At 38.2% G+C, this 14010-nt stretch overlaps 1 protein-coding gene across 3 annotated transcripts in view; it reads left to right on the top strand.

The window, feature by feature from the left end:
- Window positions 1-14010, top strand: part of PARN (poly(A)-specific ribonuclease) — a 71494-nt gene that overhangs the window by 25866 nt on the left and 31618 nt on the right. For all 3 annotated transcript variants that reach the window (XM_068908828.1, XM_068908827.1, XM_068908829.1), the window contains exons 19-20: window positions 4515-4570; window positions 9436-9522. In XM_068908828.1, the coding sequence (XP_068764929.1) occupies window positions 4515-4570; window positions 9436-9522 (143 nt within the window). The remainder of the gene's footprint in view (window positions 1-4514; window positions 4571-9435; window positions 9523-14010) is intronic.

Raw genomic sequence — 14010 nt, 5'->3', positions numbered from 1 at the left:
TTCCTGAAAGGAGCTGAACAGAGTAGTTTCTCTACTTTAAGGCAATTATTTAGAAGCAACATTCTCAGCTTCAACGATAATCAAGGTAAAGTTGTGAAAATGTTCTTTAAAACAGAACAGTTCTTTATGATTCTTTGGGTTCCTTATGAAGTCTTAATTTCAAGATCTCTGAATACTACATGTTAATATTTAAATATAGCTTAGTGACTATAGTTAAAAACAATTGGCATAACTGATAGGATTTTTGGAACTGTTTTCTGTTCAAGTAGAGCTTTTACTGATGTGAATAGTGGGAGTAAATTTAAAACTGAAAATTCAAGCTTTGATTTTTACAGACTTAGCGTTCACAGGAAGGGGGATTTTGTTTGTTTGGGTGTGGGTTTTTTTGTTTGTTTGTTTTGACCTTTTTAATTATGTCAGTACAGTGATGGAACTTCTTGGCTTGCCATTCAACGGTGGTGGCCAGCATAGCCTTCCTAGGTTAACAAGGAACATAGGTAAAATCTTTCGTTTCAGCTTCTTGTTAGAGTGGAACTGATTAAAACCAGACCTTGCCTTAGGGTTATTTGGCTCTTCTAGGCATAATACAGTAAGTTATATGGTAAACAACTCAGTAAGCCAAGAATTCTGGAGGAATGCATTTCCTTAATTTTTAAGCTTCATTTTATATATACATTCTCTGAAAGTTGCTTGTTGTGAATAATCCCTCTAATCTTGATGAACACTCTCAATTTGAGATGAAGACACTTCTGTTTTGATATCTAAAGCTATCTATCTAATGCTTACAATCAGGACGTTACATCACTTTATGTGCTTTGGAGTTGACTCTAAGTTCTTTTTGACCTGTTTATTTAAAGCAACATCTTTTCTCCTTTTCTGCTCCCCAGCCCTCAGAACACCCCCTGTAACTTTTAATGATAACTTCTTTTCATTCTAATGTATCTGAGGGGGGGAAAAAGAGGTATAAAGGAATGAAAACACCCTGTTTAATGTTCTATAGAAGTAAAAATTAAATTGAAAATGTTTTCCATGTAAGAATGTCATAAACTGAAGTTTGAAGTGTATGCAAATAGCTTGATTTTTGTGATATATTTGTGGAGAATGTCTCACCAAGGATCTAGTTTCTTTAGCATGTATTGCAAATCATTTAATTTTCTCTGTATTTTTTCCTATCTGAGTTTAACTTTCTTGGCAAAATTATTCCAAAAGAATGTTAATATACTTGTCTGCAGTTTGACAAATAGCTTTTCAGTCGCAATGGAGGAGTAAACAATTGCTGTCCTTGTGCTTTCAGACACATGTCTGTGCTAGTTATCGAGTTGGATTGGTGAGATGTTTTACTTTTGAAAAGAACACTTTTTCTTTTTTGAGCTGTATCAGTTTCTCTACTCAGGTCATCACACAGCCGTGAAAACTTTTTTCTATCACAGTGCAGAGCAAAAATCTTAACTACTTGAGTCTAGTCATGTACTGTTGTGAAGTGGAACGGTCATAGCCTCATTCTCCATATTTTACCTGAGTTGCCACAAAAACAATAATCTTTCCGGTAGCTGTCTCAAAAAAATCTCGAAGTTCTTAAGTCACTGTCATATGTTGAGAAATAGATGTCTTTGTCCACTGACCATGTGGTTTAGCCCCTAGACAATGCAGGAAATATATTTCAATGTAGGAAATATGAAGCTTGGTCAGTATAGCTTTTTTAAATGTGTAGGGATTAATGTAATGAAGAGCAACCTCACAACTACAACTGTATGAATCTAGTTAATACAATATAAATTAGGGACTGTGTTGTCATATAGAATAGCCTTATGAGTTTAAATGTTATGCAAATCAATGAGGAATCTGGCAGCCACAATTGTGTGTTCAAAATCTGTGTTACAAGTTAGTGCTAAAAGATGTAGTCACTGCTGTAGCATACTTACAAACTTAACAAACTTAAACGGGTTTAATATTAAAATCGGTGCTTATACTGCCTCTTTAGAGTGTGTGTGTGTTTAAGTGCTGTTTCTTTGACCAAACAAATAAATGTAGGACTTGTGCCTTGGAGGGTTGAAAAAAATTCCTGGTCTTGATAAATGCGGTTTTTGGCATAAGTCTGTTCTTGCTGCCAGTGACAGTATTAGCTTTCCTAAACATGATAAACTGTGGGGAGGGCAGCTTTGCTAATATGTTGCCTAGAATTTTTTCCCATGATTTAGTAAACTTCATCTGTAATTATTAGTTTTATCAAAACTTATCTAGGAGAATAAACTAGTTATTTGAGTACTTTTTAAAGTAGTTAGTTCTGATAATTCTACGAAACCTCTTTCTTCATAAAGCTAAGCATAAGCAGAACTTGCTTTTTCTTTAACTCTTTCCTGTCCTGTATCGTGATGGACAACCTGCATGCAGTGAGGACTAAGTTAATTTTATTGACTAGCTGAAATACTGCATGCTATGCTTAACCTCTGCGCTTGAGGAGTACCAAAGCAGTACTGGAGCCAGCAATGCTCATGGCAAAGACGGCCGACAATATCCTCTGCTGTCTTGGGAAGAGGGTTGTCGGCAGGTTGCGGGAGGTGGTCCTTCCCCTCTACTCAGCGCTAATGAAGGCAGCATCTGGAGTGCTGCATCTAGTGCTGGGCTCCCAGTACAAGAAAAACATGGAGTTACTGGAGCGAGTCCAGCTAAGGGCCACAAAGATAATTCAAGGGCTGGAGCATCTGTCACATGAGGAGAGGCTGAGAGAGCTGGAACTCTTCTGCCTGGAGAAGAGAAGGCTCAGGAGGGATCTTAGTAATGTGCATCAATATCTGATGGCGGGTGAGGGTGCCAAGAGTATGGGGCCAGACTCTTCTCAGAGGTGCCCAGTGACAGGATGAGAGGGAATGGGCACAACCTAAAAAGCAGGAAATTCCATCTGAACATAAGAAAAAAACTTTTTTTTTTTACTGTGCGGGTAGCTGAACGCTGGAGTAGGTTGCCCAGAGAGGTGGTGGAGTCTCCGTCCTTGGAGATATTGAAACCTAACTGGATGTGGTTCTGGGCAACCTCCTCTGGGTGACCTTGCTTGAGCAGGAGGTCGGACCAGATGGTCTGCAGAGGTCCTTTCTAACCCCAGCTATTGTGTCATTCTGTGAATGTGGTGACTCCTGCTAATAGTGACATTGGCGTTATTTCAGAGAAAGAGATGAGTACAGATCATAGGTAATAAACAGAATTTAGTATTTTTATACTGCCTGAAGTGAAGCCCAACTTATTGCTAAGTGTGTTTGTGTCCCCCTCTGTCTGTCTATCCATCTCTTTCTTTTTTATTTTATTTTATCTTGAGCTATAGCACGTGTCCTATGAATATTGTATTTTCTTATTCTGGACCTCTGGGTGGTGTCAAAGTAATGACATTTATCGTTGGTCTCTTGTGGAACTGTGTTCTGAAGCTAGCTTCGCTGTCAAGCTGTCATCCCTGTCCTGTTTAGATGATGGCTATAATGAAGCCGAGGTTATATGACGCCTAGGGCTAAATGTAAGAAGAAACTGCTTTGTAAAAATAACTTAGTCATCTCTCAACCATGTTGGAATTGCTAAGTTTCTAAAGTTAATTGATTCTAATGTTTCTGATATGTATTGGTCTCTTCAAGTTCTGCAGTGCTGAAGGACACAGTGCACGTTATCCAATATTTGCCCTGAGACTTAGAGGAGAAATTAGATAGGACAATGTCAATCACAATAGGTCACAGTTCGGGCTCTTTGGCTTCTATGTCCATTTTCCAAAATCCATTTTCCATTTTTCTTTCTCTTTACAAGTGGTATTGGGGGGGGTGTGTGTGTGTGTGGTTTGGTTGGTTGGTTTTTTAGCTCTCCAGTGAAGGCGATACATTGCATGCATATGCTTGTGACAGGATTTTAGGCTATTTGTAATTCTTATTCGGGGGGGAAATAGTTGAATGTGAGCTTATCTTACTTGATAAGTATTTCTTGAAAGTTTTGAGAATATAATTGCATATTCAAGGGTGAAAGACTGTTGGCCTGTTTGATCACCACAAAAATGTCATGGTGGCTTACACAGTTTTAGGAACTTAAGATTCATTCTGTCTAAAGCATGAACCAGTGTTCAGAAAATGAGAGAGTATATGCGGAAGCTTAGATGAGATGAGGGCCTTAGACATTTCTACCATGTAGCTAGCTCTTACTGCACAAAGCTGCTACTTTTTAAAGGTTCATTTCCCCATTTATTTTAAGTTTTCAGCAGTACTGATGAGTTTGGTTTTTTGGGTAATTTTTTTTTTATTTTTTGTCTTGTTGAATCAGTAGAATTACTAGCATGATGTTAAATAACTCTTAAATCTGGAATACTTGTTAAACTATGGGTTGGACTGAAGTGGAGGGTATGTTTGTATTCACATAGCTTAAGATATTGTTGTGAGGATCAAGTCATCTTCTAACTACCTTGAAGACACAACATATGGCTAGAGAAAGCTTTTCAAAAATTCTTTAGGCACAAATTTGCTAATGATGCTTTTCTGTTTTTGCTTCAGGCTATTTCTTATGAGGGTAATGGACATACCATATCTCAATTTGGAAGGACCAGACTGTAAGTATTTATTTCACCGTTAACTTCCTACCTTGCTTCACAATTCACATGCAGTAATACCTAGTCTTAACTTCAACCAAAAAATCAGGATTTTTTTGCCACTTGAGATTGTGATTAGATAAAATATAAAAATATTTCGAGTAATACTTTTCAGTTTTAAGTTACTGCAGATTTCAGACCTGATGTCGTAAGAGATTGTTGATATATTTAAACGAAAACAAATTTTACTAATGTAAAGAGCCTTACTCTTATGGGATGTTAGAACACAAGGGGGAAAATGTTGGATGAGTGTTACCACTTATGTCTTGATTTATGACAACGTGAAATCCTGGAGGTCAGTCAAGTCTTTGACTAAGATAAAGACTCAGTTTTATACTGATGGTAAGGTAAACAAATGTCTTCAATGTTACTTTCAGCTCAGCAGCATTTTTATCTGAAGACATTTTCTACTCTGTGCGTTGAAAAGCTGTGGCTGAAGAATGACCCTTTATAGATATTAGTTTAATAAATATTAGTTAATAGTAATGGAATGCGGTCCTGGAAGGATGGAAGTAACTACTGGAGAGGAGACTGTATGCTGTAAGGACGTGTATTTAATTTTTAAATGCGGTACGTGACCAGATCAGTGAGCCATTGGAGCTGTAGAGCTCCAATGTAGAGCTCCTGTAGAGCTATTGGAATGGTTGCCCGATTATGTTTCGTACATATTTCCCCAGCTGTTTGGTACTGAGTGGAAGGGTAGTATAGGTAAATACTTTAAGTTGTTGAGAGAATGTCAAAGCTACCAAGCTGTGAAGATGCTGCTTCCGCTTGCTACCCAATTCGCAAGATTTGTTTTGATACTTTGCCAAGAGGAGCCAAAAAGAGTATCTAGGGAGAGTGGTATTTATCAGAAAGCTACTCCTGTGGCACAGACTGATACAGACATGGTAGCAGAATCTGAACCAGGAGGACTTTCTAAACTACGAATGGGTGGCACTTTGGCTGTTTTAGAAACTTTCTGCCTCTGAGCAGAAATAAGATTAAAACACTGCTGTAGGCTGAGGAAGCTATCTGATCACTTGTTGTTTGTAGGTAAAGCGTAAGGCCTTACTTCTGAGGTAGATACACTTGCAAACTGGATTTAAAAAAAGGCAGGTGCAGTTAAGTAGATGACTACCGTAAGTTTACTGTGTTTGTCAGTTTGTTCTGTAGTGTTAGAGCTAGTCTATGCAACTTTTGAAGAAATAATGGAGTTCAGTAGCCTGTTCTATCTTTATATAGTATTGAATCTATGAAAGGGACTTTCACCATCCTATTTGATTATTGTGTATTAAAAACTCCTTTAAAAAGAATGAAGTTGTTGCACAAAATGCCTGGAAAGCATATTATGAGTCAAATATTTATCACCTGTTTAGGTGGAAGGCATAGAGGTTTGACAGAGGATTCCAAGTGCAGTGAGATTAAGAATATACTGATATCGGGTGGTTATGAATAACTTTTCTCCCTAGTCAATAAATAAATACTGTTATAATCTACATCTGAAACAGGAGAAATTAAAGTTCTAATTCTTTGCTATTGGATTGCAAAGACTTAAAGAACCTTTGAATAATTAGCTGTGAATAGGCTGTGCGGCAATGAATTGATATTCATTGGTTTGCTTAGATAACTTGCAGGTTTTCAGAGCTTTTGGCTTATGCAGTGCTTTTGGTGCTTAAATTTAAATATTGTGCTTTTTGGTTTTTGTAGTAGTAGATTTAAGGCATTAGACTGCAGCAGTACTCGGCAGTTACTTTCTTTAGCAATTCTCCCTCCGATCTGATGCTCAGAAGTTCATGAAAATCAGTAATTTGTTAGCAAGAAATTTCTAATAAACTGATGCTAGCTTTGCACATTGTGACTGAATCAGGTTAGGGTACTTAAAAGCAGTGCGCAAGTGGCTGAAAGCTGGCAGCTCTGACATCTCCAGATAGTACAGTTTCATCTGGAAAAGGATGCATTTCTGCTTACCAGTCTCCAATATAAATTTTATTTCAACTAGTATGATTGAACGGATGAGGACTTCACCATTTGCTAAGCTGCCTTGGTTCTATTTTCCAACTAATTAGGTACCACATTATAACTTACCACATGTTGTATGATAAGTCATGTTGTTTTCGCCCTTTTTTCTTTTTTTTCCAGCTTAAAAATAAGGTTCTTTAACAGAAACAGAATGGTTAGTGTTGGAAGGGCCCTCTGGAGATCACTGGGACCGAGCCCCTGCTCAAGCAGGATCACTTAAAGCAAGTTGCTCAGGACCACATCCAGTCAGGTTTTGAATATCTCCAAGGATGGAATTCTCTGGGCAACCTGCTCCAATGTTTAGCTACCCTCACAGTAAAGTGTTTTCTTGTGTTCAAGTGGAATTTCCTGTGTTCCAGTTCGTGCCCGTAGTTTTCTGTCACTACACGTTACTGGGATGAGTCTGGCCTCAGCGCTCCAGATGTGACCTTACCAGTGCTGAGTCAAGGGGAAGGATCCCCTTTCTCAATTTGTTGGCAACATTCTTCCAAAGGCAGCCCAGGATACCACTGGCCTTTTTTGCCATGAGGGCACATTGCTGATTCATGGTCAACTTGTCCACCAGGACTCTTGGGTCCTTTTCTGCAAAGCTGCTCTCAAGCTGGTTGGCCCACAACCTGTAAGCTGTTACTCCTTCTCAAGTGCAGGACTTTGCACCTCTCCTTAAAGTTCATGAGGTTCCTCTCTGCCCACTTCTCCAGCCTGTCGAGGTCCCTCTGAATAGCAGTGCAACCATCTGGTGTAACAGCCACTCATCCCAGTTTTGTGTTATCTGTGAACTTGCACAGGGTGCATTAATTCCCATCATCCAGGTCATTAATGAAGATGTTAACAGTATGGCCCTCAGTATCAACCCCTGGGGGACACCACTAGGGACTGGTCTCCAGCTGGACGCTGTGCTGCTCATTACAACCCATTCACCTATGTAGAACAAAACAAGTAGTATATCAGAAACAAAACTTGGAAAACTTATTTTCCTGCGACTTTATTAAACATTCAGTAATTCAGTTATGACACTGAATTATGATTGCAGTTTTTCTGCTGCTGGTACATTCGTGATGGCACTTCTTGGAATATCTCTTTTGGCATTTGAACACTATAATTAGGTTCACACTGCAACCTTCTACCCAGAAGGCACATTCATTTGGAAATCTCTGTCCTATTTCAGGACATGTTTTCTTTAGGAACATTTGTTTTAGAGGCCTCCAGGTAACTGTTCCGTTCTTGTGAGTTTACACAAGAGTACACTTTCACTGAGCAAGGGGAGAAAGCCTTAAACACCCCCTCCCCCCAAGTCCAAAAAATCTGGTGAATCTATTCAGGAGACCCACCCTAGCCATTGAAGGTTACAGTTCTCAAGTTTATGCAAAAAGGAAGCCTTATTTGTGGAGTAGAGCTACCCCTGTGGAATAGAGCTGTGTACTTGCATAGTTTCTTTGTAAACATACCTTCTACATAAAGCACTTATCAGGCTGAGGGAACTACCACTTATTGTAGCTACCACCGACACTAAATTATATTAATTTCTGGTACTCAACTGTATTTATGAAATTAACAGTCCACAAGGCTGATCAGTGAAAGTTTCACAGCTGCCTCTTAACCAAGTGTGGCAACAAAAACTAACAGATAGCTGTCCTTGCATCAAGGGGTCACGAACGTGTATAAAACTCAAATATACACTGAGTGTATATTTGAGTTTGTAGTCGGACCTTGGACACGCATGCTCTGTAAATGAGAACCACCTTGAAAAAGCGTCTAACTGCTAGGTCTGTGAAGTAAGCAACATGAATCATCATGTATAAGCCAAATATTTTAGCCAGCTAGAAGAGTACTGAAGACTTGATTTGGTTGCTTTTGTCTAGTGTGTAAATTTTTTATGCCTAGAGCTCTTGAAATATGGCAATAGGGACTGAGCAGTTTACCACCATAACCAGTTAATTTTATGAAACTCTGTCCACTTATAAATATCAAAATATGTACCTGGAATTATTTGGAATTCTTTAAAATACTTTGTATTTTAAAATAACTTCTAATGTGAAGCAAAATACTAGTTTAAAAAAGGATCTGTGCAAAATTAGTCCTACTTTAATGCTGAGAGCAAAAGAGATCAGAAACTAGTGGGGTTTGTATCGCAAAAAAAATTGGGAGGAAAATTCACTAAGCGAAAAGTCGGTCTTGCAAAGTTAGTCTCTAAGCTTCTTCTGTACTCGGAGAGAAGCTCTTCCCAGAGGTGCTTCATTGTGGTTAAGTGAAAATTTTATAATTTGAAGCTGTATGCAGTTAACCCTTGTGTTATCTTTAACAAATTGGAGTAGTAAATTAAGTGAGACACTCCACTAATAATTCAGCCTCTGTAGTGTTGAAAGTAAAATAATAATGCAAGACCTAGTAATGTGTCATGTATAAAAACATAAAACTCTGCAGACACTTGCGGAGAACTTGGTTACAATAAATAGTTTTGTGTAGAAAATGGAAAACACATCAAGCTCTTTGCACCTTAAAATATAGCATTCCATTCACTTTTTAAAATATGATAGGAGTTCACAGTTTATAAAAGCTCAGGTGTCTAGTGAAAGGCACTTCAGTTTTGTATACGTTCTGGTGATCTCCTACCTACAAATGATCTTTACTGGGTAAGGATAAATGGTTAAATGTCTCTTGTTCAGCATCTTGTCTCTGATGACCAAAAACAGATGTGTAGGGAAAGTGTATAAAAAGGCAGATGTATAGTGAAAATTACATGCTGTACTTCTACCAACTCCAGAGACTTGTGACTTGGATTTTTCTTTCAAATTCACAAAACAAATGCATTTTTTGTTTTGCAGTGCAGCCAAAACGAGATCATGTTCTTCATGTTACGTTTCCCAAAGAGTGGAAGACTAGTGATCTTTATCAGCTTTTTAGTGCCTTTGGTGAGTAAAACAGTCTGTCCTTCCTTATATCTTTTTGTTTGTCTTTAGCAAGGTCGGCGCAGTGTTTGTGTTTATTTTTAATCTGTGGTATGGGCGTGCTTCTACAATGGGTTGCGATGAATCTTCTCTAGTAATTGTTGCAGGGTGGCCTACCCACCTGTAATGATGTGCTACAAATATCTGCCCTGCAGAACTGCTCTTCAGAAACGCTTGTACCTGTTGTTCATCAGTATCATGGACTTCCGGTCCTTTTATTCATAGCCTCTTGCCTGGGACAAGGCAAGAATGTATGTAGGTGGCTGAAAGGAGTGGGGGTTGATACGTAAGGTAGACCAAGATCTGGAGGATAAGGGGTGCCCCACAGATTGTTTAAAGACATACTGTAATTTGTCTTTAGACTTAGGCAAACAAGCTTTAAAATAGCTAATTTGAGTGTGAGTTTCTAAACACCATGCAAGTCAGAGAAAACCAAAAAAGCTATCTAGTCACTAGGGACCAGTAGTCCTGTTGTTCCTCTAAGTACTAATATACAACTTCAGGGCTTAATTAGTGAAGAGCTTAATTGACCCTGATCTCCCAATACCTAGTTCTTAAAACAGAAGACTGTGGTTATACCCAAAATAAAGAAAGAATGAGCTTTTATACAGCCTTATGTTGGATGTTACTTCCAGTATTTTCATTGCAGATTGCAAAAATCGTAGAAAAATAATTTAAATTATTTAAGGCCAAAAGCACTCTTTAGAAACATTACCTATTGATAAGCAAAGGAAAGTTTTACAGTTTAGTTGAGTTTGTTAAAGTTTTGTTTAGAAAGCAAAGAAATAACTTCTTTCTTTGGGCACAAACTGAAACACCACATATTCTTTCCATTTCTTAAACCATAGGGGTTTTTGTATAAAATGAACATGGTCTCCTTTTATTAAAAGAATTTTTTGCCTGAATTCCTAGATATATTTTTCTTACAGAACTTTATTGAAAACAGCTTGTTAAATGTCACACATCATAGCCATTTATGCACCTTGTCTTCCTGAAATTCTGTAATCTAGGCTTTACTGTCAAATTAGGATGGATGTCCCTCAGTGTATCCAGTGTTGTTGCTCTTGTACTTACAGATCACCATGCTGCTTTACATAATGACAACGTTCTTTTCTTTACCTTGAATCATAACTCAATAGTCTGTTCAGAGTCTCTGGATGGGTATAAAATTGATGTGAAACTCAATTCCTTAATTACTTTTTGATCCGTACTTCAGTACGATGCCAGTATAACGATGGACGTAACTTAACATTCGAGGTTGGCAAGTCTAGAATACACGAGCGTAAAAAAAGTTACAATGACAAGAAATATTGCAGTTTGGACATTGTTTTTTATAAGGTTTTAGAGACTCAACCATATAACTTAATCTTATTTTAACAACTTCTCCTCTTTAGTGATGGCGTGAAATGCAGGCACAGATCGCTACCACCAGAGGTCATACATACATGTCTGAAAATACTATTCAGTTTTAAAATCCTGCTTCTCCCACTTAATGCACTGAATGTTTTCATACTTGGATTTAGGAAATGCTGGTATTTGGGTAGGACTAAATCTCTGTTTTATTTTAGGTCTTACTGCACTGGGATCTTGAAACTGCAGAAGCTGCCCCTAGAATTCTAGGAGTACTCATGCTTTTGTGGCTGGCCAGAGAATGGGGCAACGTGCGGTTAAGTGACTTGTGAAAAGCCCAAAAAAATCATGGTAGTAGCAGACAGGAATTATTTCCCTGTTTATTATACCAGCCAAAGAGAAGTGCTTTTAAATTGAACTCTTTTTGCCAGGGTTAAAAATCAGTTGTTAAAGTGAATAGCAATATTAAACTGACCTTATAGAAAAATTATTTTGAATATTAGTTCAGTAAGCGCTGAATCAGAGTTGTTAGCTTCCATCAAGCCTCTAATGGAAGCACTGAAACAGCTGAAGGGGCTGCAGTGTTAAACTTGGAACTATTTTACATTTGCTACCCTAGAAAGGGGTGTTCAGGATTTTGAAGTCTTTCAGTACCGCATGCCAAGTGGACACCTGTTCATGCAAGATGTTTTTACAGTCTCATGGCTGAATACAGTTTCTCCATATAAGTATTGCTGTCCCCTCAGCGCAGTACTATGCGGTCTCTCAAACATTAATTTTATTTACGTTCTTAAGCTTATATAGGATATTTAGTCACGCTGATAGATTAAAAAATGTGGAAATGTTTAGAAGAGTATTTACTGGAATTGATAGCTTTTGGTATATACTCTTTACTGCTTCTTAAATGTTTGTTTACAAGTTTCTTAAGTTAGGACATCTGTAGCTGTATCCCACAGCACGCTGCAAACTCGCTATGTTTAATATTAAACAAAAAAAACCTCGCCCTTCCCCCCACAAATAACGTCTCTCTCAAAGGTGAGCTACCTGTTAGCTTCTAGCACACTGTAACGTACTGAGTATTTGCCAGTAGCTCAAGTTCATCTAGACGTGTGAGTGGGTGATTCGCTTTTGTTTTAATCCTGTTTTTCTCTGTGTGTTTCTGGCCTTTCGTCTGTCCTCTCTTGCCTGTGTTTCCTCCAGCTGTTCTCGCTTTCTTTGCGTTCTGTCCTCCTGCGAGAAGGGCTGAAGGTCTGTTAACCCTTCTCGATTATTCACCAGGCAAATAATGGTTTGCATTTAATGGATGCTTTATCATTTGCCCATAGAATAAAAGCTTCAACTGTTCTTGTTGTCTGATGCAGTGGGTGTCCAGAAACTGTTTGTAGTCTTATCATGGTGTAATAATTTATTGATGAGGAATTGTCAGTGTGCTCAATTTCTTTTTAGTATAAGTAAGTAGGATAGACTAATAAACGCTTTTGGATAGATGAGGGTCTATGTAATCCTAATATCCTGTCGTAAGTGGTTAGTTGCCAGTAGATGTTGTTTAGGAAACGCTTAAAAACAGAGCCAAAATAAAACAACTTTCCTGCCTTCTAGCAATCTGCAAATTAGGGATTCATGAGCTAGAGGTTACATTTTGCTCCTTCTAGTTTAAAAGCCTTTCACAGCTTTCTGTGAGTCAGTCTAAAATCACTCTTTATCCTATATGTATTCTTGTCATCTGCAGCACTTGGTGGTTAACTATAATTAAATATTATGTGGAAAAATTGATTTTAAAACTTCTGCATATTTTATTAGATGTTCCTTAGTTATTTTGTAAAGAAACAATGTCTTCCCTTTAAGTCCTTCATACTGCTTCTGTTCTTGTGTTGCGTCTTCTGCTCAGATATGTATAGGTGTCTTTTTTTTTTTTTTTTAGATTTTCTTTTGAAGGCTGAGTCCTACTTTACCTCTCTCTTCTGTGGAAGCATTTCCATACCTTTGATCATTCTGGTATAAAAGCTGAAGAAAAGCCTTATTTGAATGGTGCAATCCGTCAGTATCGCTTTATCATGTGAATTTTAGTGCTATTTGCATTTTTGTGTGTATGTTGAGAGAATTTTCAAATTTACTTGTACAGGACTTCACTTGCTTGTTAGAAGCAGCAGAACAGATTTTCATCTGCTCCTATTTGGATGATGATATTTTATTTCACTTTATAATTCTTTACTGAACATTAGCTTTTTTAGCAAGGGAAGCTGTTTGACAGTGTGTATAGAAGCAAATATACAAGGGTCCTATAGGCTAACTATGCTGTTCTTCAGTGTATTGAAGACATCTGATCTGTTTGCACTGGAACATCTGTCATATGAGGAAAGGCTGAGAGCTGGGCTTGTTCAGCCTGGAGAAGAGAAGGCTCAAGGGGGGATCTTAGCACTGTATGTAAATATCTGATGGGTAGGGGGAATATCTGAAAGAAGATAGAGCCAGACTCTTCTCAGTGGTGCCCAGTGACAGGATGAGAGGCAACAGGCACAACCTAAAACACAGGAAATTCCATCCAAACATAAGAAAAACCTTTTTTACTGTGCAGGTGGAGCACTGAGCACTGGAACAGGTTGCCCAGAGAGGTGGTGGAGCCTCCATCCTTGGAGATACTCAAAAGCCGTCTGGATGCGGTCCTGGGCAGCCTGCTCGGGGTGACTCTGCTTGAGTAGAGGGGTTGGACTAGATGATCTTCAGAGGTCCCTCCCAACCCCATCCATTCTGTGATTCTGTTGTAGGCAGATGTGGAAAAAGGCATCATCTGTCTTATTTCTTTATAGCTAGTATTCTATTACATAACTGAATATTGCTTCTTTGGATTAGTGTTGCAGTAAGTTGGCACATGGCTATGCTGATTGCTAAATATTGTGCTTCGAGTACAGATGCGTTTGCTTTTCAGACCTTTATCGACCTTTCCCTATACTTGTGAACCGCACAATATTTACTAAGTGCTTAGCAGTCTTGCTGAATAATCTCATTTATTAATCTTATCTCTTAAATTCCTGTTTCTTAATAATAATGAAATGTGACATAGTCTGAGAAGAGTATCTGTTAAGTATGGAAAATTGTGTAACA

Source organism: Struthio camelus, chromosome 15, assembly GCF_040807025.1.
Source record: "Struthio camelus isolate bStrCam1 chromosome 15, bStrCam1.hap1, whole genome shotgun sequence".
In the NCBI taxonomy this organism is placed as follows: domain Eukaryota; kingdom Metazoa; phylum Chordata; class Aves; order Struthioniformes; family Struthionidae; genus Struthio; species Struthio camelus.
Note: the sequence above shows the minus strand (reverse complement) of the source record. Positions and strands in the feature narration are given on the sequence as shown.